The sequence below is a fragment of the Salmo salar genome, chromosome 19, assembly GCF_965601325.2.
Source record: "Salmo salar chromosome 19, fSalSal1, whole genome shotgun sequence".
NCBI classification, from domain to species: domain Eukaryota; kingdom Metazoa; phylum Chordata; class Actinopteri; order Salmoniformes; family Salmonidae; genus Salmo; species Salmo salar.
Genome location: NC_138309.1, coordinates 20,303,320 through 20,328,179, shown reverse-complemented (window position 1 = coordinate 20,328,179; position 24,860 = coordinate 20,303,320). Strand labels below are relative to the sequence as shown.

General features: G+C 45.5%; 1 protein-coding gene across 1 annotated transcript in view; it reads right to left on the bottom strand.

Moving 5' to 3' along the window:
• Window positions 1–9,948: 9,948 nt before the first annotated feature.
• The window catches only part of LOC106578558 (zinc finger protein 438), a 92,392-nt gene continuing 77,480 nt past the window's right edge, over window positions 9,949–24,860 (bottom strand). Inside the window, exons 4-5 of the mRNA XM_014157536.3 lie at window positions 19,175–21,088; window positions 9,949–13,515 (exon numbers count right to left, since the gene is read on the bottom strand). Of these exons, the coding sequence (XP_014013011.2) occupies window positions 12,918–13,515; window positions 19,175–21,060 (2,484 nt within the window). The 5' untranslated portion in view covers window positions 21,061–21,088 and the 3' untranslated portion in view covers window positions 9,949–12,917. The remainder of the gene's footprint in view (window positions 13,516–19,174; window positions 21,089–24,860) is intronic.

Genomic DNA, 24,860 nt, shown 5'->3' with positions numbered 1-24,860 from the left:
AGCCTTGTCATGGAAAACACTGTGCGGTCACACACAGACACACACATACACATACACATTCCACCACACCATTCATTTCATCCCATATGGAAAATGTGTCATTTGTTACACGTGTCTGCAGTTAGAATGTGTTTCAGTCAAGATCAGTTCAGTGCAGCTGAAACAATGTCTCAGGTACACATCTAGGGTTGTTTCATCATTTTGATACAGAGGATGGGAGCACTTATCTCTTCAGTGTTGATTGACAGGTTGGATGAGATCAGAAAGAGACTCACGTTTGATCCTAATACTTTTAAATCCAGAGGGAATAATGAATGGAATCAATCTGACAGTTTCTTCACTTCATTCTCCACTTGTTGTTTTCCCAAAATGTAAGTCTTAGTTTCCCATAATCTCTCGTGTGCAGATTCTGCATGTAGACCGAAGAATCTGTCGTGACTGAATGGGATGCATGAGATCAGGAGTAGTAGTAGTTTCAGTTTTGGGGTTTTCGTCAATGGTTATTTGGACGTATCAGGGCGAAGGCGGTGCTTAAACTGGTTTGCTTCGGGTGCGTTGCAGCGATCTGAAGGGGCTTTCCTTTCGCCAAGGTGGAGACTCAACATTTTTCCCATAGCTCCCTGGAGGATTCAGCCCTTTTGGCCTGCAGTGAAACACGATGCTTTTGCTGATCTGACGGACAGGCCGGCTCTACTTGGCAGGTCCTAGTTCTTGGCGTCTCCCGTTGCCCGCAGCGATGCCATGGAACTAGCTTTCAGGTCAGGGTCGGGGGGTGGCGATGGGCAGCATGCCTCCTTCCAAGAACATTTCTTTTTCATATTATCTCAGAACAATAGGTCATTTCCTGTGAGCTCGATCCTGCAAAGCAGTGAAAGTTTTGCCAAGCTCCAGGAATCAGGCAGAGAGTGTAGCACACAATCATATATATACACACACACACACACACACACACACACACACACACACACACACACACACACATTGGCGTCAGAGAGGCCTAGCATTGAGGTGATGGATTGGTATGGCAAGAAGAGGTTTTCCATCCAGGCACCATTAAGTCTCTTCTCACACAGTACCTAATCTGATCTGCCTTGAAGCACATTAGCTAGAGAAGATCGGTAAACGCTTTACTTGAACCCATCTCTATAACACCTTCATAACAGTGCTATGAAGCTTCATAACGGTGTTGTAAAGCTTCATAACATAGGAGATTCATTATTACTGGGTTATTATTCTAGGAAGGAGGAAGCTACATTTACGGTCCTAATATGCCAACCTCACCATTCCCTACAACTGGCTATTGTCCGCCAGCCACTCTAAATCATTGAGGTTGCTGCCTGGTTTCTTTTCAGCCAGCGTTGGTGGTAGTTTTGATGGTGGTTTCAGTGATTTCTCAACACCGACTGACTAAACACAGGATATTAAAAACACAGTAAGCACAAAGGATATTAGAGGAGGTCAAATGAGGAGAGGTAGCCTCACAGTCAATCTCACCCCTTTCAGAGATCAAAAACCATTTTGGCAAATGTACCAATTAACATTTCACAATCACAGCAGAAGCTTTTGAAATACCTCTCGGTAAAGTGAGTGAGTGGGCAGGCTGACTGACTCTCTCTCAGTGTTGCGTAACAACGCTCGGTTCCGGTGTTGTATTATTGAAGCATTTGGCTCTGATTATCAGGCGAATGAAACATTGAGATGTTAGTGTGATTTCCCCTGGGAGCTTATTGTGTATGTGTGTGTGTGTGTGTTTCTCCAGGGAGGTTTGCTAGCTGTGCTTCATAAAGCTGCTAACAGGTGTTTATTGGGAGGAGGAGATCTTTATTAAAGCTACAGTCTGGGATTCAACAACAAAGCACCACTATAATTGAAATGACTATTGAGCAAATTCCCAGATCCCAGTCTGTAGATTTAAACAGCATCGATGCCAATTATACTCAGACTGCCTTATTGTTTCATCTTCCTGTTTTATGTACTGTTGGTGTGTATTCATTTAATCCGAACAGGTAGCTAGCACTCTAGGTTTATAATAGCTTCCAATGTGCTTTAGAGGCCCTCGCTTAACCGTTCTCCTTCGGCACATGGTTGGTGAGATGGTGTAACATCCCCCAGAGTGTATAAATGGCGTGCTATAGCGAGGCGTGGTAGAGAGCAGTTAAAACCAGTCAGCCATTTAATATGAGGAGCGCTCTAAACAGCAGTTTCTTGCTCTCTCTCTCTCTCTGTTTCTGTCTCTCTCTCTTTCTCTCTCTCTCTCTGTCTCTCTCTCTTCCTCTACCTCTCTCTCTCGGTCTCTTCCCCTCTCTCTCTCTCTCTCTCTCTCTCTCTCTCTCTATCTCTCTCTCCCTTTCTCTGTCTCATTCTCTGTCTATCTCTCATTCTCTCTCTCTCACACTCGCTCACTCTCGCTCACTCTTGCTCTCTGCTCTGCAGCATAACATGGTATTGATTATGTTGATGGACAGAAAAAGTGTTGCATGTCAGGCCTGTGTAAGAATGAGCACTCTGTAGTAGGTCACTGTTCTATTATCTTCTATTCCGTAGGACCCAGGCAGGCAGGATGGAGATGGAGGTGTTTTGGATCCGTGCCACCACAGGGGGAAGGTACTGTCTGTTGAGGGGATTATTACCGGAGAGTGACTGCTACAGTGCCTTTGGAAAGTATTCAGACCCATTGACTTTTTCCACATTTTGTTACGTTGCAGCCTTATTCTAAAATGTATTAAATAAATAAAAATCCTCAGCAACCTACACACAATACCCCATAATTACAAAGTGAAAACAGGTTTTTAGAATGTTTGCAAATTTATTTAAAATACATTTACAAGTATTCAGAGCCTTTGCTATGCGACTTGAAATTTAGCTCAGGTGCATCCTGTTTCCATTGATCATCCTTGAGATGTTTCTACAACTTGATTGGAGTCCACCTGTGGTAAATTCAATTGACTGGACATGAGTTGGAAAGGCACACACCTGTCAATATAAGGTCCCACAGCTGACAGTGCATGTCAGAGCAAAAACTAAGCCATGAGGTTGAAGGAATTGTCCATAGAGCTCCGAGACAGGATTGTGTCGAGGCACAGATCTGGGGAAGGGTACCAAAACATTTGTGCAGCATTGAAGGTCCCCAAGAACACAGTGGCCTCCATCATTCTTAAATGGAAGAAGTTTGTTACCACCAAGACTCTTCCTAGAGCTGGCCGCCCGGCCAAACTGAGCAATCGGGGGAGAAGGGCCTTGGTCAGGGAGGTGACCAAGAACCCAATGGTCACTCTGACAGAGCTCTAGAGTTCCGCTGTGGATATGGGAGAACCTTCCAGAAGGACAACCATCTCTGCAGCACTCCACCAATCAAGCCTTTATGGTAGAATGGCCAGACGGAAGCCACTCCTCAGTAAAAGGCACATGACAGCCCGCTTGGAGTTTGCCAAAAGCCACCTAAAGACTCTCAGACGATGAGAAACAAGATTCTCTGGTCTGATGAAACCAAGATCGAACTCTTTGGGCTGAATGCCAAGCGTCATGTCCAGAGGTGAAGCATGGTGGTGGCATCATCATGTTGTGGGGATGTTTGTCAGTGGCAGAGACTGGGAGACTAGTCAGGATCAAGGAGAAGATGAACTGAGCAAAGTTCAGAAAGATCCTTGATGAAAACCTGCTACAGACCGCTCAGGACCTCATACTGGGGCGACGGTTCACCTTCCAACAGGACAATGACCCTGAGCACACAGCCAAGACAGCACAGGAGTGGATTCAGGACAAGTCTCTGAATGTCCTTGAGTGGCCCAGCCAGAGCCCGGACTTGAACCTGATCGAACATCTCTGGAGAGACATGAAAATAGCTGTGCAGCTGCGCTCCCCATCCAACCTGACAGAGCTTGAGAGGATCTGCAGAGAAGAATCGGAGAAACTCCCCAAATACAGGTGTGCCAAGCTTGTAGCATCATACTTATGTAAATAAGGTATTTTTAAAATAAATTAGCAAACATTTCTAAAAACCTGTTTTTGCTTTGTCATTATGGGTTATTGTGCGTAGATTGATGAGGGAAAAAAAACAATTTAATAATTTTCATAATAAGGCTGTAACCTAACAAAATGTGGGAAAAAGTCAAGGGGTCTGAAGACTTATCGAAGGCACTGTATGTCCACATAAGAGGTTGTGAATTGGGTGCCATTTGGAAGGAGAGAGAATATATCCAACAGAACCCCTTCAGGATCATCTGTCCAGGGGCCCAAAGTGACTACCCTCATTCACTGTCACCCTCTCCCTCTCTCTGTCCCTCCCTCAAGGGCTGTGCACGTTTCTGCTGTGTTGAGCAAATGAGCAGCAGCTAGCCTCAGCCCCCCCTCCCCCCCCCCCTCCCTCCCTCCCGCCCTCTCGTCAATTTAATTTTCTCTACATCACTGTAGATTCATCACCTCTCTGCGTTTCTCTCCCGAAAGCAGTGAAAAGGAGGGGAATTATTCCTGGGCACTGACAGGAGGAGCATGGAAGCCCCCAGGGGTGTTGGGGGGGGGGGGGGTGAGAGGGGTAGAGAAGTGTGCAGTCAGGGGAGTGTGGATCGAGGAAGTGAGGAAGAGGGGGAGGGAAGGAGGGGAAGAGAGGGCTCATCGAGCCTGAAAAAAATGTGACTCATCTAAATGCTGCAGAGAAAAATTGATTCTGACTACTCTGGTCGGGTGGACGGTGCATGAAGCCCAGTTAGAGCTCACCCGCGTTGGGGATGAATGGGGCTAGGTTGGGTTGGGTGGGTGGAGGTGGAGGTGTGGAGGATTACCCATTAGTCATACATGCATGAACACACACACAGTAGTGCATGCTAGTGCACAAAAGAACAGTCATACTTGTGAAGTGGGGTTTGATTGGTTAATATCTAGCTACCTGGTTATATTATCTTGTCTAACGCACACACGTGTCTTAGTGAAATTAATTCAAGTGAATTATGACAGATTGAAACGATGAGAGTGTAAATGGATGATCCTGAATGCCACCTCCCCCTCCTTCAACACCTCTTTTATCCCTGCCATCATCATCGTTATTCAATGACACCATCACATGTCCTACTATATGCAGGAACTAATTAACCTATCAAATCAGCCAGGGGAATGTCCCAGCTTGTCTGTGTAATTGCAGGTGGGGGTTTTGAGGGATGAGTGGGGAGATGGGTGTGAGACGGAGTTTACCCTGCTCCTCCATCAAAGACACACACACACACACACACACACACACACACACACACACACACACACACACACACACACACACACACACACACACACACACACACACACACACACACACACACACACACACACACACACACACACACACACACACACGTACGAGCACACACTCACACACCGATGCTTTACATAAAGCTGGGCAGAGGGCCATGCCTGCAACTATACAGTAGCTACCTTAATAAATACATTACCTATTGAGATGCAGCAATGCCTGGCTACACACTAAACTTGCTAGTTTTGCGCCACAGCAGACAGGGCCCTTTGTGTGTGTGTGTGTGTGTGTGTGTGTCCATCCATCCGTCCATCCATCCATCCTCCTGCAGGGTTATTTCATTAACCTTATTTGTAAGATTGCTCAGTAAATGTAGGTTACCACTCAGGCAGACATAATTCCCTAAAGGCAGAGAGACATTAGAATCCCGTTATCTCTGTAGAGTCCCTGGAGCGGAGTGGAGCATCGCTCTGACTAGGGAAACATTCTCCACGTCTCCTCTGCTTTCTATACAACCGGATGCATTGATGGCAGAGGGGTTGAAATAGCTGCAAATAGCTGTTTATCTGGCCTGAGAAAAGAGATGGGTAGCTAGAGAGGGAGGGATGGGGCTGGACAGAACAGAACCCTTCAGGGCTGTCATGACTTGAGACACAGCCATAGCAGCCCTGTGTAGCTCCTGGGTAGCCCCTGTGTAGCTCCTTGTGAAACCCTGTGTTAAGTGAGTGACCTATAGATCAGGGCTCAGGGATATTGAGTTATGTGTCTCACTCTGAGGACCCTGAGCAGATGGTTGAAGTCCCACTAAGAAACATACAGTACTGTTCACTGGTTACATCTAACCCATCCATAGGGGGATAATATATTCCACATACAGGACAGTATCATTAGTATTTTGTATCACATGGGTAACAGTTTCATTTCACTTTAACATGGACTTTCAGTTATCTGTATGCACTGTACCAGAATATAAATCCTGGTTCATCCTGGAATCAGACATTATGTATTTTCCGCCCACCTAGCACATCGCCATTCTGTCATGATCAAGTTTTTTCTGCTCTGCTTTTGTTCTTTAGTTAATATCAATTTATCATTTGTTTGAGTATACAGTAGCCTACAGCTTACCTTCTCTCCTGTCTCCCGTAACTGCTCTTAATTGAGACACATACATCATCAGGCCAAAGCTCTGTGCTAATACGATATTCTCTTGTAGCTACTGTACCATAGTCTACCTGTACCGCCAGTGTCCACATCTCGCTCTTTATCCTACTGGGCTTCATTTAGATACTGGGTAGAATTTCTTTCTCTCCATCCCTCTCTATCTTCATCTCTTTTTCACCAGCCTCTCTCTCTCACCCTCCATCTCACCATCCCTCTCTCTCTCTCTCCATCCCTCTGTCCATTCGTCTCTTTCTCATCCAGCCTTTCCATTTCTCTCACCATCTCTCTCTCTCTCTGCTCAGCCTTTCCTTTTCTCTCTCTCTCTCTCTCTACATCCAGCCTTTCCATTTCTCTCTCCAACTCTCTCTTTCTCATTCTTTCTCTCTCCCTCTCTCTCTCTCTTTCTCTCTCCATCTCTCCCTCCATCCAGCCTTTCCATTTCTCTCTCTCAATCTTTCTCTCTCTCTCCATCTCTCTCCAGTCTCCCGTCCGTTATCTATTATTTACGCTGGTCTCTCTTGCTGCTCATTAGCTGGATGATATGGGAGGGTGTGGAGAGCAGAGAGCCCAACAGCTTTGAAACATGAGAAGACCAAGAGGGAACAGAGCAGACTAGAAGGAAAATTAGACCCTTCCGTGGGCTCCATAAGTGTGTGTGATCTCTGTGAAATACTGGAGTTTTACAAAGCCACCATACGTCCAGTTATGAAAAATCTTTTAGAGAAACCAAAGACCTGCTTTGATTATGACAGACTGATTGATCCAACTTGTGCTTGTACACATTGGTGTGTCACAGATGTTAAGTTTTGAGACAAATATGAGGCTCAAAATCTAGTAAATACACTCAACAAAAATATAAACGCAACATGTAAAGTGTTGGCCCCATGTTTCATGAGCTGGAATAAAAGATCCCAAATAGTTTCCATATGAACAAAAAGCTTAATTCTCAAAAATGTTGTACACAAATTTGTTTACATCCCTGTTAGTGAGCATTTCTCCTTTTCCAAGATAATCCATCCACCTGACAGGTGTGGCATATCAAGAAGCTGATTAAACAGCATGATCATTACACAGGTGCACCTTTTTATGGGGACAATAAAAGGCCACTCTAAAATGTGCAGTTTTGTCACACAACACAATGCCACAGATGTCTCAAGTTTTGAGAGAACGTGCAATTGGCATGCTGACTGCAGGAATGTCCACCAGAGCTGTTGCCAGAGAATTTGTTAATTTCTCTACCATAAGCCGCCTCCAACGTCGTTTTAGAGAATTTGGCAGTACGTCCAACTGGCCTCACAACCACAGACTAAGTTTAACCATGCCAGCCTAGGACCTCCACATCTGGCTTCTTCACTGGCGGAATCCCTTGAGATCAGCCAGCTGAGGAAACTGAGGAGTATTTCTGTCTGTTATAAAGCCCTTTGTGGGGAAAAACTCATTCTGATTGGCTGGGCCTGGCTTTCCAGTGGGTGGGCCTGGCTCTCCAGTGGGTGGGCTTATGCCCTCCCAGTCCCACCCATGGCTGCGCCCCTGCCCAGTCTTGTGAAAATCCAGAGATTAGGGCCTAATTGGGTTTAAATTGACTGATTTCCCTATATGAACTTTAACTCATTCAAATCATTGAAATTGTTGCATGTTGCTTTTATATTTTTGTTCAGTATATATCAAGATCTTGCGAGAGAGAGCATGAAAGGAATACTTGACAGAAGGCCTGTCCAGTCCAAGGGTTGGGTGTTTTCATCAGGTTTCACCCCTCTACCTTGTTGGCCAGGACATCTGTGGTCAGTACGGGTCACATTTTACTAGCCCATAAATCTGTCCCTGTGCTCCCCTGGTGAGGTCAGCTTCGATAAGCCAGCCCAGGACCCCCTGGGTGGTGTTTAAGGGGTCACATTACTACTCTACTGGCTCCTTCCAGTCACGTCAGTCTCACTTTTCAACCAAGCTTACTACTCGGGATTGAGACCAACTCTTTACCCGTTGGTCCTACATTTGAGAGCCATAAAATGGGGCACCACAGTTAGCAAAATGTATTTCTGAACACTTTTGAGTCCATGTTCTCTTTTCTGATAGGGGTGCATACAGACATGGAGGTGATGTAGCAGGAACAGGCAGTCCCCCGATACCTCTAGTGGTGTGTGTGGTACCTCCTATCTATCCAACTGATCCTGTTAGAAGTGTGGGGGGGGTTGAATCTTTGATCTCTCCCCTGTGTAGAGGCTGCTCTCCTGTAGAGGTGGGAGGCAGGAGGTTGTCAGTGTGACGGCTGTGGTACATGTTCACTCTGATTAAAGAGAAATATGCATCACACAGCGTTATAGAGCTTTCCTTTTTATCTGCTCCTCTCACCATGACGACAGTATGTAGATTGGGGTTGATAGCATTTTCCAGTCGTAACACTGACTGAGGTGTTACACAGTAAAGCTGCAATGCTGTTTAAAACATGGGTTGCACTTGATGTGGATGTTTTGTATTGTGTATGTGACAGACATTGCTCTCTCTGTGTAATTCATGTTGTCAAGTTTGTCCACGAGCACCTGAAATCACACCAGAGTTCACCTCTGACCCTTTAACCTGAGGTCATGTTCCCCCAACACAATTAGAGCAGAGGGCCTGCATTCCACAAGGCAGTGATGAAAGCACTACAGGAGGGTATCATGCTTGAGTTTAAAGAGCGAGCAATGACCTTTCCTCATTGGAAGAACCACGAGGAAGCGGAACCAGCTCTGGAGTAAGTCAATTTATGATTTCAAGAACTAAGCGATCCATTGCAATGGAAACACAACAGGAACCAGGAATTTCCAGAAGTTTCACCTGGTTCGGCATCCTAGCGGAGAAAGGCCGTATGACAGAACAGGAGAGAGGGAGCAGTACAAAGTGAGGGTGTAAAGAGAGAGGGAGAGGTAAAGCAGAGGAGATAACTCCAACCGTGGAGTTTATCATTATCATTCCGATCCATTAAATATGAATCCATCATGAGGTATGTGATTATTTTGATTCACATCTCATTCATGCACACAACATCTCTGCTAAACCTCAATTGGAAGTCTTCTGGAAAATGGTTCCAATGGGTGATGGTTTGATGTAGCAAGACATGTTATTCTTAGTAGTTAGATGATAGTGTGGGAAGTGGGCAAGATAAAATCAAAGAGATTACCAAGGTTACATGTTTATGTGACCATACCTTTCTCAGATTCATAATACAGCCATTCCAACATATTCCCCTCCCCGACACACACTCATCCAATCATGGGGAGATTGGACGTTACCCTCTGTCAGACAGATGGGAGGGTACTTCACCGTGAAGGTATTGAGGTAAGGCATATGTAGGCGCTTGATAACCCCCTGGCAACTCCACTTAACATGGTCCAGACACAAACACTCCTCCCACCACTAGACCCCTCACTGCACAGTCAATTAATCCCATTCCAAGCATCTTTTGATGGATACGCACGCACACACCTCCCACATTCTCTCGGTCTATGATGGGGTTATCTGCTAGAATGGAGGGGCACAACGAGACATATGAAGGAAAATAAACAACATGAGCATGGATTCATCCTCCAACTTTATTGTTACGTACAACAGGGTTGGTTTTACAGTTACCTGAGCAGGGAAAACATATTGTTACTAGAAATAAATATGCATTTATTTGTTATCTTGTTAGATTCATCACACAGTCCTTGTCATATTCAAAAAAGCATATATCTGTTTTATTCTGAGAAAGGTAAGGTTTTTAGGTTCACAAACAGCCACAATCAAACACTTTCAGCCAGTCAACACAGTCACCATTTTGTGAAAGACATATTAGCTATGTGATTACTTTTCACACCATTGATTTGTACGTGCTGCAAGTCTAGCCTAGTCTCACTAAGGGAGGTGAGTTCTTTCTCATTGTTACTTCTTCCTGATATGTGTCCCAAATGGCACCCCATTCCCTACATAGTGCACTACTTTTGAAGAGGGCACTGGGGGTCATGGTTAAAAGTAGTGCACTTCAGTATATAGGGAATACAGTGTCATTTGGAATGCACCCTGGTTTGTGTCAGACAAGCAAGGAGAGCTATACTCAGCTTAAGTTGCCGGTTTGATAACAAAATCCTTTCTAGTTCGTTTCCTCCATTGGAACAAAGCAGAATATTCACTATATATTCTATGCAAATATATATTCTCAATATACTGTATTTATACATGGCTATATATAATCTATAATCTAATCTATAGAAGTCTATATTCAATACATATATAGAGAGAGAATTTGGTAGGGTTTTGAAACATTCAAGGTACATTCACTTAACTTACCCTGTGATTTTTTTGTTGTATGAAAAAGGTTACACAGTCTGACAAATGTTTAAACCACATCTACTACCCCTTTACAATGTACTATCCCAACCAGGAAACAACACTGAACATTCCTCATTTGTAAGAAGCAAACAGAAGAGAAAACAGGTTTTTCTGCTGGGTTTCCAATCACAAATAGGCATAAAACATGCATACAAGTTTACTTCAGTCTCTATAACATGTTTAAATGTTTTAATCACAGACCTCAGGTGCCTCAATTCCACAGGTTTATACTGAATAATAGCTAGCAGCATTAGTTCAATGCTTTCATAACTTCTTCATAATGTAATAGTAACGAATAGATCTAGTTTTGTCAGTGGTTATCAATCATTCACCCTTTCCATTACCACGGAGTACACAAACAAAAATATACAGACTAGCCAGGTGAATCCAGATGAAAGCTATGATCCCTTATTGATGTTAAATCCACTTCAAGCCTTGAGACAAGTGAGACATGGATTCTGTGGTGTGTGTCATTAAGAGGGTGAATGTGGACATCCAGGACATCCAGCCAACTTGATACAACTTTGGGAAGCATTGGAGTCAACATGGGCCAGCATCCCTGTGGAACGCTTTCGACACCTTGTAGTCCATGCCCCGACGAATTGAGGCTGTTCTGAGGACAAGGGGATGCAATTCAATATTAAGAAGGCGTCCTTAATGTTTGTACACTCAGTGTATAAAATAATATATAATCTGTTTAAATGTCGATGTTGGTTATTAGCCAGATGTACGGGTAGATCTCGAGACTATAATTTTTCAGAAGGCCTCAGACGTTTCAGTCAGGTGTTGGTGTACTGAGAAGTTTTCCTCTCTAGGTCAAAATAGCTAGTTGAATTGGAAAGTTTTGTCCCTAAAGCCACAACCTAGACTTCAGACTTCAGTCAATAATTTACCATAGATGGGATGACTGTTTTCAAGGCCAATAGATTTTAGGTACAATATGCCTGTGTTTCTAACAGTATTATGTTTATTCACATAGTTTTAACAAACAGATATACATACACAGGATCAGTCAAGTGTGAACACGCCTACTCATTCAAGGTATTTTCTTTATTTTGACTATTTTCTGCATTGTAGAATAATAGTGAAGACATCAAAACTATGAAATAACACATATGGAGTCATGTAGTAACCAAAAAAAAAAAGTGTTAAACAAATAAAAATATATTTTTTATTTGAGATTCTTCAAAGTAGCCACCCTTTGCCAGCTAGGCACACTCTTGGCATTCTCTCAACCAGCTTCATGAGGTAGTCACCTGGAATGCATTTCAATTAACAGGTGTACCTTGTCAGAAGAAGATATTCCACAAATGAACTTTTGACAAGGCACACCTGTTAATTGAAATGCATTCCAGGTGACTACCTCATGAAGTTGGTTGAGAATGCCAAGAGTGTGCAAAGCTGTCATCAAGGCAAATGGTAGCTACTTTAAAGAATATAAAATATATTTTGATTTGTTTAACACTTTTTTGGTTACTACATGATTCCATGTGTTATTTCATAGTTTTGATGTATTCACTATTATTCTACAATGTAGAAAATAGTCAAAATAAAGAAAAACCATTGAATGAGTAAGTGTGTCTAAACATTTTGCTGGTACTGTATATATAGTACATATGCAATACAAAACAACCCAATCCTTTCCATTTTATTAAACAAAAATATTAAAACATAGTAAAAACAAACACAAAATCAACACAAAACAAAAACAGTGCAGTCCACAAAATACCCAAATAATAATTTGTAATGTATCAAGTAGATTCTCTAACTAACTAACCTGTGCTGATCTCTGTATGGACTAATACCCTTTCACCATACTGAGGTGAGCTGTACTTGCCTGGTTAGTGGTTACCCAGCCACCATAGTTGCTGGAAATGTACTGGACTAACTGGGTGTGTTTGAGAGCAGCCCACAGAGCATGATCGGCTCAGACAGACACAATTCAAGGTTCAAGGTCATATTTATTGTAGTCAGCCTGCCCCGATTATAAGATCTCACAACGCCTGGAGAAGTGTTTAACATCTCAGAAACCACATTGATATGATATATCAATCTTTTAAATGCACTGTTCTGGCAATTCGCTTCCTTACAGGCTAGAAGGAATAAGTAAAGTCAATATTCTGAGATGTGCAGCGTGACTGCAACAGAGATGACCTGGAACGTGTCCAGTGCCATGTTAACATGTGCTGTGGTCGGGCGAGTCCATCCCCCTTTCCCCCGAGTAGGAGCCGAGGGCCTCCCAGAGTACCTGGGTCTCCTCACAGTGGTGGTGGCCCCTCCAATGCTCCATCAGCTCCTCTTTACTGTCCAGGACCTGGCTGCACAGCACACAGTTAAACACCAATCCCTGCCTCAGGACCCCTCTCCCTCCCCGGGCTGAGGGGCCAGTCGGCTCCCCCTCTCCATCATCCTCCGGTCCCCCCTTGTGGTGGGAGAGGATATGACGCTTCAGCTTGGAGAAGGAGAAGAACTCTTCATCACAGCTCCCACACCGGACTAGGTTCCTCTTCTCATTGAGCTGGCGCCAGTAGTGGGCGGCGTGTTTCACCAGCTCATCCTCTGCCTCCCGGCCCCCCCGCAGTGACCTTCCCACCCCCCCAGCCCCGTCCCGCAGGCGCACCTGGACCTCCTCCCCATGCACATAGAGCAGGTGTAGCTTCATGTCGGCGAAGGTGGGGGTGATGGCCTGACAGCGGCTACACTTGATCTGGAGCTCCACCGGGTCCTCTCGCTCCTCCTGGCCCTGCTCGTCCCCCGGGTCTGGAGACATGGCCCTGGAGACACGAACAACATGGAGAGACATGATGGGAGGAAGAACTGGTGTTTTATGACAAGTGAAGGGCCAGAATGTTCTATTTTGATGTGCTGAGAAGCTAACAATATTCTAAGACAGGTATTCCCAAACTGGGGTATTTCTTCACATTTTCAAACAGTCCATTTATATTTTCCAACAATACATTTGGGTCAGTTTTTTTTTCTCCCCCCCTGAGAAACCTCGTTTCACTGCCAAAAATAAAATGAAACCATCTAGTGTTCAGCAAAATAACAACAATGTCAAATACAGGTAGCCTAGTCAAATAATTAACAGTTACTCTATCGCGGGAATTCCACTAACGGTCCGTATGTAGCCAAACATAGCTGCTGCTTATTCCGTTGGCTCGAAAATGGTTAAATGGTTAAAAGAAAAGTAAGGCCTGCGTCAGACACATACCAGCTCTACTGGTAGTACTGCTACTACCAGCAGTACTACACCTGCACCTGTCGACGGTACAAGTTGTTCTGCTTCCAAGACCACATCCAATGCTAGCATCAGTAATTCTACATTTGTTGTTAGCCCAGCTACTGTAGCATGAACACTGACAGTTGTGAATCTGATGCAGCCGAAGAGCTACTGCCCCCTTACCTGGGAAAGCACCGAACAACAGAGAGGGATGTTGGACAATTGAAGAGGTGCAAATATGATGAGAACTACATTGAGTTGGGGTTCACTTATATTTGGAGTAGTGTCTTCCCTCAGCCACAGTGTGTTATATGTGCAAAGGTACTATCTCACAACTCGATGAAACCTATAAGCCATGGGAGTTTTTGGAGCGAGAATTAAGACGACTTGAGTAGTAAGACGTATAAAAACAACAGATACCATTAATAAGAAGGGGCTAGAAACACCTTATATGGTGAGCTACCGAGTGGCTAGGACAGGCAAGCCCGTTACTACTGTGGAGGACTTAATTCTTCCTGCTGCCGTGGATATGGCTGGGAAAATGCTGGGGGAAAAGGCCAAAAAAACTATACAGACAACGCCTTCATCAAACAACACTTTCACGACACATCAGTGACATGGCAGGAGATGTTTTGAAACAATTACTGCTTCGCATACAAGCCAGTGAATTCTATGCGTTACAGCTGGATGAGTCAGACGTGGTGGGCCTGGCACAGCTCCTGGTATATGTCCATTACGTTTATGGGGGGTCAATTAAGAAATACATCCTCTTCTGCAAACCACTGGAAACCAGGACAACAGGAGAGGATATTTTTAACATACTGGACAGCTTTGTGACATCAAATGGACTTTGGTGGTCAAGATGTGTTGGTATATATACTGATGGCGCAAAAGCCATGACGGGGAGACACAGTGGAGTGGTAACGCGCGTGCAAGTAGTTGCTCCCGACGCTACTTGGGTACACTGCAGCATCCACCAAGAGGCTCTTGCTGCCAAAGGAATGCCTGACAGCTTGAAAGACGTTTTGGACACGACAGAGAAAATGGTTAACTTTGTTAAAGCAAGGCCCCTGAACTCTCATGTATTTTCTGCACTATGCAATATGGGCAGCAACCATGTAACGCTTTTACAACATACAGAAGTGCGCTGGTTATCAAGAGGCAAAGTATTGACAAGTTTTTTTGACTTGAGAGACGAGCTTAAAGTTTTCTTTACAGACTATAATTTTCACCCAGATAGGCCAGTCGTGTGAGAAACTCGTCATCATGCAAGCGGTCAGACAAGTGATGTTTTTTCTCGCCTGAATGATCTGAATCTAGGATTACAGGGACTCTCCACAACTATATTCAATGTGCGGGACAAAACTGAGGTTATGATTAATAAGTTGAAGCTTTTTCTGTCTGCATTAACAAGGACAACACACAGGTCTTTCCATCATTGTATGATTTTTGGGTGCAAATGAACAAGCTTACGGACAATGTCAAATGTGATATAGCGAAGCACCTGAGTGAGTTTGGTGCACAATTACGTAGGTACTTTCCCGAAATGGATAACACAAATAACTGGATTCGTTATCCCCTTCATGACCTGCCTCCAGTCCACTTACCGATATCTGAACAAGAGAGCCTCATCGAAATGGCAACAAGCGGTTCTGAGAAAATGTAATTTCAATCAGAAGCCACAGCCAGATTTCTGGATTGAACTGCACTCAGAGTATCTTGCCCTGGCAAATCGTGCTGTTAAGACACTGATGCCCTTTGCAACCACATACCTACAGTTGAAGTCAGAAGTTTACAAACACCTTAGCCAAATACATTTAAACTTAGTTTTTCACATTTCCTAACATTTAATCCCAGTAAAAATTCCATTTTAGGTCAGTTAGGATCACCACTTTATTTTAAGAATGTGAAATGTCAGAGAGAATGATTTATTTCAGATTTTATTTCTTTCATCACATTCCCAGTGCGTTAGAAGTTTACATACACTCATTCAATATTTGGTAGCATTTCCTTTAAATTGTTTAACTTGGCTCAAACGTTTCGGGTAGCCTTCCACAAGCTTTCCACAATAAGTTGGGTGAATTTTGTCCCATACCTCCTGACAGAGCTGGTGTAACTGAGTCAGGTTTGTAGGCCTCCTTGCTCGCACACACTTTTTCAGTTCTGCCCACAAATTTTCTATAGGATTGAGGTCAGGGCTTTGTGATGGCCACTCCAATACCTTGACTTTGTTGTCCTTAAGCCATTTTGCCACAACTTTGGAAGTATGCTTGGGGTCATTGTCCATTTGGAAGACCCATTTGCAACAAAAGCTTTAACTTCCTGACTGATGTCTTGAGATGTTGCTTCAATATATCCACATAATTTTCTTGCCTCATGATGCCATCTATTTTGTGAAGTGCACCAGTCCCTCCTGCAGCAAAGCACCCCCACAACATGATCAAATCAAAATCAAATCAAATCAAATTTATTTTTATATAGCCCTTCGTACATCAGCTGATATTCTCAAAGTGCTGTACAGAAACCCAGCCTAAAACCCCAAACAGCAAGCAAAGCATGTGAAAGAAGCACGGTGGCTAGGAAAAACTCCCTAGGAAAAACTCCCTAGAAAGGCCAAAAACCTAGGAAGAAACCTAGAGAGGAACCAGGCTATGAGGGGTGGCCAGTCCTCTTCTGGCTGTGCAGGGTGGATATTAAAACAGAACATGGTCAGATGCTGCCACCCCCGTGCTTCACGGTTGGGATGGTGTTCTTCAGCTTGCAAGCGTCCCCCTTTTTCCTCCAAACATAACAATGGTCATTATGGCCAAACAGTTCTATTTTTGTTTCATCAGACCAGAGGAGATTTCTCCAAAAAGTATGATTTATGTGCAGTTGCAAACCGTAGTCTGGCTTTGCTTCTTCCTTGCTCAGCTGCCTTTCAGGTTATGTCGATATAGGACTTGTTTTACTGTGGATAGACATTTACGTCATTTAGCAGACGCTCTTATCCAGAGCGACTTACAAATTGGTGCATTCACCTTATGATATCCAGTGGAACAACCACTTTACAATAGTACATCTATATATTTCTTTTTGGGGGGGGGGGTTAGAAGGATTACTATATCTTATCCCAGGTATTCCTTAAAGAGGTGGGGTTTCAGGTGTCTACGGAAGGTGGTGATTGACGCCGCTGTCCTGGCGTCGTGAGGGAGCTTGTTCCACCATTGGGGTGCCAGGGCAGCGAACAGTTTTGACTGGGCTGAGCGGGAACTGTGCTTCCGCAGAGGTAGGGGGGCCAGCAGGCCAGAGGGGGATGAACGCAGTGCCTGTTCAGAGCCTGAAGGTACGGAGGTGCCGTTCCCCTCACAGCTCCGTAGGCAAGCACCATGGTCTTGTAGCAGATGCGAGCTTCAACTGGAAGCCAGTGGAGTGTGTGGAGGAGCGGGGTGACGTGAGAGAACTTGGGAAGGTTGAACACCAGACGGGCTGCGGCGTTCTGGATGAGTTGTAGGGGTTTAGATACTTTTGTACATGTTTCCTCCAGCATCTTCACAAGGTCCTTTGCTGTTGTTCTGGGATTGAGTTGCACTTTTCGCACCAAAGTACGTTCATCTCTAGGAGACAGAACACGTCTCCTTCCTGAGCGGTATGATGGCTGCGTGGTCCCATGGTGTTTATACTTGCATACTATTGTTTGTACAGATGAACACGGTACCTTCAGGCGTTTGGAAATTGCTCCCAAGGATGAACCAGACTTGTGGAGGTCTACAATTTTTTGGCTGATTTCTTTTGATTTTCCCATTATGTCAAGCAAAGAGGCACTGGGTTTGAAGGTAGGCCTTGAAATAAATTCACAGGTACACCTCCAATTGACTCAAATTATCTCATTGCTTTAGATCAGAATCTTCTAAAACCATGACATCATTTTCTGGACTTTTCCAAGCTGTTTAAAGGCACAGTCAACTTAGTGTATGTAAACTTCTGACCCACTGGAATTGTGATACAGTGAATTATAAGTCAAATAATCTGTAAACAATTGTTGGAAAAATTACTTGTGTCATGCACAAAGTAGATGTCCTAACCAACTTGCCAAAACTATAGATTGTTAACAAGAAATCTGTGTAGTGGTTGAAAAATGAGTTTTAAATGACTCCAACCTAAGTGTATGTAAACTTCCGACTTCAAATGGATGTGGGAGTGGATTCTCGGCCCTCACTAGCATGAAAACTAAATACAGGCACAGACTGTGTGTGGAAAATGATTTAAGACTGAAACTCTCTCCAATACAAGCCAACATTGCAGAGTTATGTGCATATTTTCAAGCACATCCGTCTCATAAACCTGTGGTGAGGTATTCACAATTTTCGATGAACAAATAATGTTTTATATGTAAGATGGCTAAATAAAGAGCAAAATTCTTGATTATTATTATATTATTATTTGTGCCCTGGTCCTATAAGAGCTCTTTGTCACTTCCCACGAGCTGGGTTGTGACAAAAACTCACTCATTCTTAAGTTATAAATGTAATGAATGTATCGTATAGTGTGTGTGTGGCAGGCTTACAATGATGGCAAAAAACAACATTTGAGAGTGCGCTGACCCTGGTGCTAGAGGGAGTACGCAGCTGGAGGTTGAATGTTTGAAGAGGTACGGAACTATAAAACGTTTGGGAACCACTGTTCTAAGACATTCAATGGTCACAGTGACCAAACATCAAGACTCAAAGAGTTCTATTGATGAGATAAATATACCGATATTGTTAAGATATTCTGCTGATTATTCCCTATTGGAATTTGGCCTCCAAGTACCCTCTCTAAGGCCAGAGGTCACCATAAAGCAGGTCTTAGTAACTGAGATCTGGGCCCTTGAGCCACAAAATAAAAATCACCCATGGGTGTCCTTAAGCAATTAAGACATTTCAAATGTATAGTCTATTCAACCTCTAGGTCTCAGCCTTGATTGAATGTTTTGACTCAGGACAGGGAAGGACGAGACAACCAACAGATAAGGAGTATTTAGGTTTGCTCTCCCCGCTGGAGGGGGTGAGATTCTCTGCGAACCTCTTAAGAGGAACATGGCTGTCTTCCCATATGTCTGTCTACGTCTGTTAAAGTTCTATTAAGGTGATCACCTTATTTTTTGCATCTAGCATTTCTCCACATGTTGACTGGTTTTCAATTCATAACAGCATGTAGGTACTGTTAATAATGCTGAATATTTAGGTACCCACCCCTCCACAGGCACGTCGTCTTCATGCTGGCTGACGGATGGCTCCACGGTCAGGATGACCTTATGCACCTCCCTCAAATGGCCGAAGTACACACCCACGTAGCCAAACGCCTTCTCACAGAAGTCACAGCGAAGCGTCCGCCGCGGTCTCCCGTCAGAGTGATGCAGCTTCATGTGGGTGCTGAGGGAGCCAGAGTGAGCATAGGCCTTACGACACACAGGACACAAGTAAGGCCTGCTGTTGGTGTGACTGTTCATATGGCTCTGGAGGTGGTGTTTGAACTGGAAGCAGCGGCTGCAGGTAGGGCAGCGGTGGAGGGGCTGGCTACTGCCCAGGTAAACCCTCTGTGAAGGGCCCCCTTTCAGGTATAGCGGGGTAGAGGCTGGCTGGGGCTGGGGAGGACCGGACTCCAGGACCTCGGCAGAGAGCTGATGCCCCACGAGGAGCTCTGAATCCAGGCTGTCAGAGGAGGTGAGGGAGGGCAGGCTGACCAGCTGGGGTACAGTCTCCATCAGCAGCATGTGGTGAGGCTTGGGTCTGATGCTGCGGTACTTCTTAGAGATGTCCACCTCCCTCTGCTGTTTAGACTGCGGGGAGGAGATGACGGCTGAGAGAGAAGGCTTCTCTGGCACCCTCCTCCGAAAGAATGACAAGGACCTCTTCTTCCTCGCCTCAAAGGCCAGAATGTCCTCCATTGTCTTCCTCTTCCTCCCCCTCTTCTTGCCTGATGGTTTCTGGATCTGTAGCGTTCCCAGCAGCGACAGGGTGCCTGTGGTCTTGGCCTGAGGCTGGCTCTGCAGTAGGGAGTTTGGCATGTGGTTCTGACATAGGGCCTCAGCAGTCTCCGGGGTCTTGGATTGGGGATCAGAGGGATAAGGGGAGAGGTCGGGCTGGCTAGGGAAAGCCTTCTTGGGGGACATGGCATTGAGGTTGAGTTTGGCGGTGGGTATGAGGGTGCTTTTCATCTTGGAGTAGGGAAGGATGGGCAGCTTGCCCTTGGTTGGGGAGGGGATGATCTGGACAGCTTTGCTGAAGATGGCTGGAGAGAGGACAGTGATGCTGTTACTAGCTGGCTGTGGATGGGGCTGTTGGGCTACAGGCTTGGGTTGGCACGGCCTGATAGCAACCTTACCGCTGCTCTCCTCCTGTGATGGTTCGATCGGGGAACTTTTAGTAATGCCACCAGATGGGTAGTGGAGTTTCTGCAGCATGCTGGTGACAAGGCCGGGGGCGTGGGCAGGAGTGGACCGGTGGTCGGGGGTGGTGTCCACCACTGCTATTCGCTCCAGCGGAGAGCCAGAGTAGAGCATGGCGTTGTCTGGGAGCAGGGCTGTGAGGGCGGAGAGCTCAGAGGAGGCTGAGGAGGCGATCAGTGTGACCTGTTCTGATGGCTCCTCCTTGGGCTCAGCCAACAACATCTTCTTCTTTACGGCTGCTATTGACCGATGGTCCCGGGTTGTCAAGGCAACCTTGGTGGGTGTCTTCACCCCCCTGGCGCTGCCAGCGGTGGGCGTGGCTGATTTGACCTTCTCCGGGGTGTTCTTGGTCTTCATTGGCTGGTACCTGGGGATGGGCAGCTTCAGGTTCTTCTGGATTGGTTGTTGCTGCTGCTGTTGTTGCTGCTGTGGCGACTGAGGGGATACGGAGGGTGGCAGGGCCACCAGAGAGAAAGTACCCTCCTGCCCTGCCACCTGCATCAGGGCATAGTTCTGGGCCGGGACCAGGATAGACTTGGGGCTGACGGCTGTGGAGGCTGTGGAGGCTGCCTCCGGGAGGGCAGAGGGGTGTTGGCAGGACAGGATGGCGGCTGGGGAGGGAACCACTGCTGCTGGGGCCTTGGGGGCGATGCTTCTGAACTGGAGGCTCTTCATCATCTGGCCTGGCATGGAGGTCTAGACCTAGACCTGTCTCAGTCTGTCAATACAACAACAACAGTCAAGTTAGAGAAGTATTCCCCAACATAACATTGTAGCATTTTTGGTCACAGTCTCCAATTATTATGTTCTCAGCAGGAGGGTTGACCTTAGTGTTGTTAATGGGGTCGTTACACAGCGGTTCATAGTCTAGATGAGACACAGGCTGCAATCCCAAATGGCACCCTATTCCCTATATGGCCCACTACTTTTGACCAGGTTCCATAGGGCTCTGGTCAAAAGTAGTGCACTATTTAGGGAATAGGGTGCTATTGGGATACAATCCTGAGTTGAGAGACAGACAGAGGCAGGCAGACATTGTCACTTACACAAACATGTCTAAGGCTTCCACAATAACTATTATCCTGTGGTTCCTGCTGCACACACGCACACTGAGCCCCCCCCCCCCCCCACACACACACAATCTACCCCCAGGAACAGATGGAGTGCCCCCTTTGATTTGGGCCCAGCGTGCAGCCTGGTTACCATTGTGGCTCGGTGGGGGTGCTCCCTGTACCCCCCACCACCCTCCCTGTAGCCCCCGCCTCCCCCCTGTACTTCCTGGACGGATCAGTCAGTAGAGTGTGAAAGCTGCCCTAGGGCAAGACAGGCAGGAGCTTTACCACCACATTAAGAGGGGTTACTCTCTCTGTGTGGTGTGTGTGTGTGTGTGTGTGTGTGTGTGTGTGTGTGTGTGTGTGTGTGTGTGTGTGTGTTGTTCACTCCTCATTCTCTCCTGACCAGCATTAGTAAAGCCTGGCTGTGGGGCTAAAACAGCCTTACTGACAAAGCCCCTCATTCTCAGACCCTAATGTCCCATACTGAGTAATGATATTTCACAGTACAACACCAGGGATTATGATTTTAAAGTAGGCTTGTAATTCTGGACGTCGAAGATAAAAATCCCAAGAAAGGGTTGAACAAGCTTTAAGTGGTGTCCAGGTAAATGGTTAATACTATTTAATAAAAGGTGAATGAACTTTATCTGAGCTTTTTGACATCTGTACTGTAGTTCCATTTCAGTATAACAAATATCCACATACCCGCTTAAAAAGAAAGATTACAGCGGAATGTTTCGACTGGACGTGATTGTAAACTAATGATTTTGACAGGAGTTGAATTTCCCCCCAAAAATGTATCAAACTTTCAATACCAATACCAGCCTTATCGTGGTTTGATGTGTCCAAGTTCTGTGCAAGATACCAGCCACATTCAGAATAACCACCAGGCTCTAGATTTAAATAAAAAGGGAAACATTTCACAGTATCATTTCTCTCACGTAACCTACACCCAACCATTCTATCGGCTTTAAAAGGACATGGGCTGAACCAAAAGGTTGCTTTCATTTCAAAAGGGAAACGAGAGTCAAAAGCACATTGTTCAACACCTGGAAGTATTTCTGAGTGAGAGCAGAATATGTATACAGTGTCCACACAGCATCTTAACTCCATGCAACTGAAAATATTCCCTCTCTGTTTGGATAGTCGATTCCAATTCAACTGCGAGTTTGGCCGGGCGTTCAGTAGAGTAGTGCGGTGGGATTCAAATGGTGTCTGTGTGTGTGTGTGTGTGTGTGTGTGTGTGTGTTCGTGTGATTTTGACAGTGGCAGGCTAACCTTCCTCCCATCAACTCTGAGTTTACAGTTGAACCCCAAAAGAGAAAGGGAGGGAATAAAGGGAGGGAGTGTATAAAGGGGGGCACGATATAGACTCACACCTTTACTCTCCCCCATTCCCTCTCCCTCAGTTTGGCACAAAGCAAAGATGTCTGTTGACACCAAGCCTACCCCCCCCCCCCCCCCCCCCCCCAGAAAGGAGAGTGGGGCCTCACACCTTCCCTCCCGAAAACTCCTTATAGAACTATGAAAGCTATGCTGCCGAGACGAAGCCAAGCAACCAACCACAGGCAGCGTGTGGGCCTGCTGTCTGCTTGAATCAGACTGATGACTTCTCACAGGATAGATTGTTCTCACTCAGTCTTGCGACCCAAAGACAACGACGAGATGGAACGGAGAATGAGGGAGAATAAAATGAGTAGACACTAAGTGTTCTGAGTTGATCAGAATTGATAGCAGTGGAACACCACTTCAGCTGCTGTGTTAGAACTGAGGACTAGCTGCAGCTACGCTCCTAAGAGTGCATGCCAAATGACACCCTACATAGTGCACTACTTTTGACCAGAGTCCTATGGACCAAGGGGCCAGGGTTCTGGTCTAGAAGCACGGTTTCGACTGCTCCTACAGTCTTGCTTCGGTACTGCAGTTTAACTGACGTCCGGTCCAGAAAGACAATTTCCGTAGACGGCAACATAGAGAAGTCAGATTCGAAAATTCCTAATAAGACAATTTAGTCATCTTTGTGCACAAAACATCCATTGAATTATTCAAAGAATTGTCGCTGAGGACGATTTTTCCCCCCCATCACTCACAGCCGAAGACGACATTTTAAAGTGCGCATGTGAAGTGTAAACCGGATGTAACCCGGATATAGACAATGCATGAAAGTAGATTACATTGAAAACAACGGTCGGACATCTTGGACGCAGTCGCCAGTTCTTTTGTGCCTCAGTGCTATGAACCTTAGTCAAAAGTAGTGCACTATATAAGGAATAGGGTGCTATTTGAGACACAACCCTAGTCTCCAGAGGATGTGTGTGCTGCTTTAAGAAAACCCATCAGATGATCTTCCAGACCAGGCCCAGGGCTGCCACAGGAAGTACACTGGTGGGACAGACAGACAGGACTGGAGTGGTTCTGATGAAGACTATAACCTCAGGCTAGCTACATCCTGTTGTCCAGTCAGTGTGTTTAAACCACAAATTCAAGATCCAAATCTAAATACAAGAACTGCCTCCTTCCATCTCTCCCCTCTGCCTTCTATGTCTTGCACCGCACCCTGTTCCTCTCTCTCTCCCTCTCTCCCCAGTGTGCGTCCCTATCTGCAGAATGAGGATGCCAAAAACCATCCCTCCTCCCCCCATTAGCCACATGTCGACCTGCCCTGAGGGGAGGGGCCTCACTGTTGAGGTCCCCAGTGTCAATCACATTATAGCTACGCAGATGATGAGAAAGAAAGAGAGCGCAAGCAAGAAAGAAATAGAAAAAAGAGAAAACAGAGGGAGAGAGAGAAAGATAGTGAATAGGTAGTAAACCCCTGTAACAAATCGTCCTCTCTCTCAGTTCATGGTAGGGGGTATTAGTATGGCGGTGTAGTGGTGAATCTGGGGTAGTGTATTGTAAATTAGGGGGTGGTGTAGTGGTGAATCAGGGGGTAGTGTATTGTGAATTAGGAGGTGGTGTATTGTAAATTAGGGGGTGGTGTAGTGGTGAATCAGGGGGTAGTGTATTGTGAATTAGGGGGTGGTGTATTGTGAATTAGGGGGTGGTGTATTGTGAATTAGGGGGTGGTGATATAGTAGTGCATTAGGTGGGTCTCCCCTGCACACCTGCGTTGGATGATAATGACATGAGCACAGCATTGAGCAGCAGCAGACATAAACACGGGCTCGGCCCAGAGGCAAGCTGGTGGGGTTAACTGGAGCGAGAAAGCAGGAGGGGTTTTACCAACATGAATCCCACCCCACAGATTTCTGACTGCTCCTCCCAACATGGCCTCATATTAGACAGCTTCGTTGTTGTTGTTTCTGCTGTTGTCATTCCTTTGGAGGGCATTTTGATTACGTGAGCACACATACAAGGATGAGATCAATGTTAATACAGGGCAGGTTAGCAACATGAGTATGAGCAGAGGCTCTTAACATAAAACAAATTTGC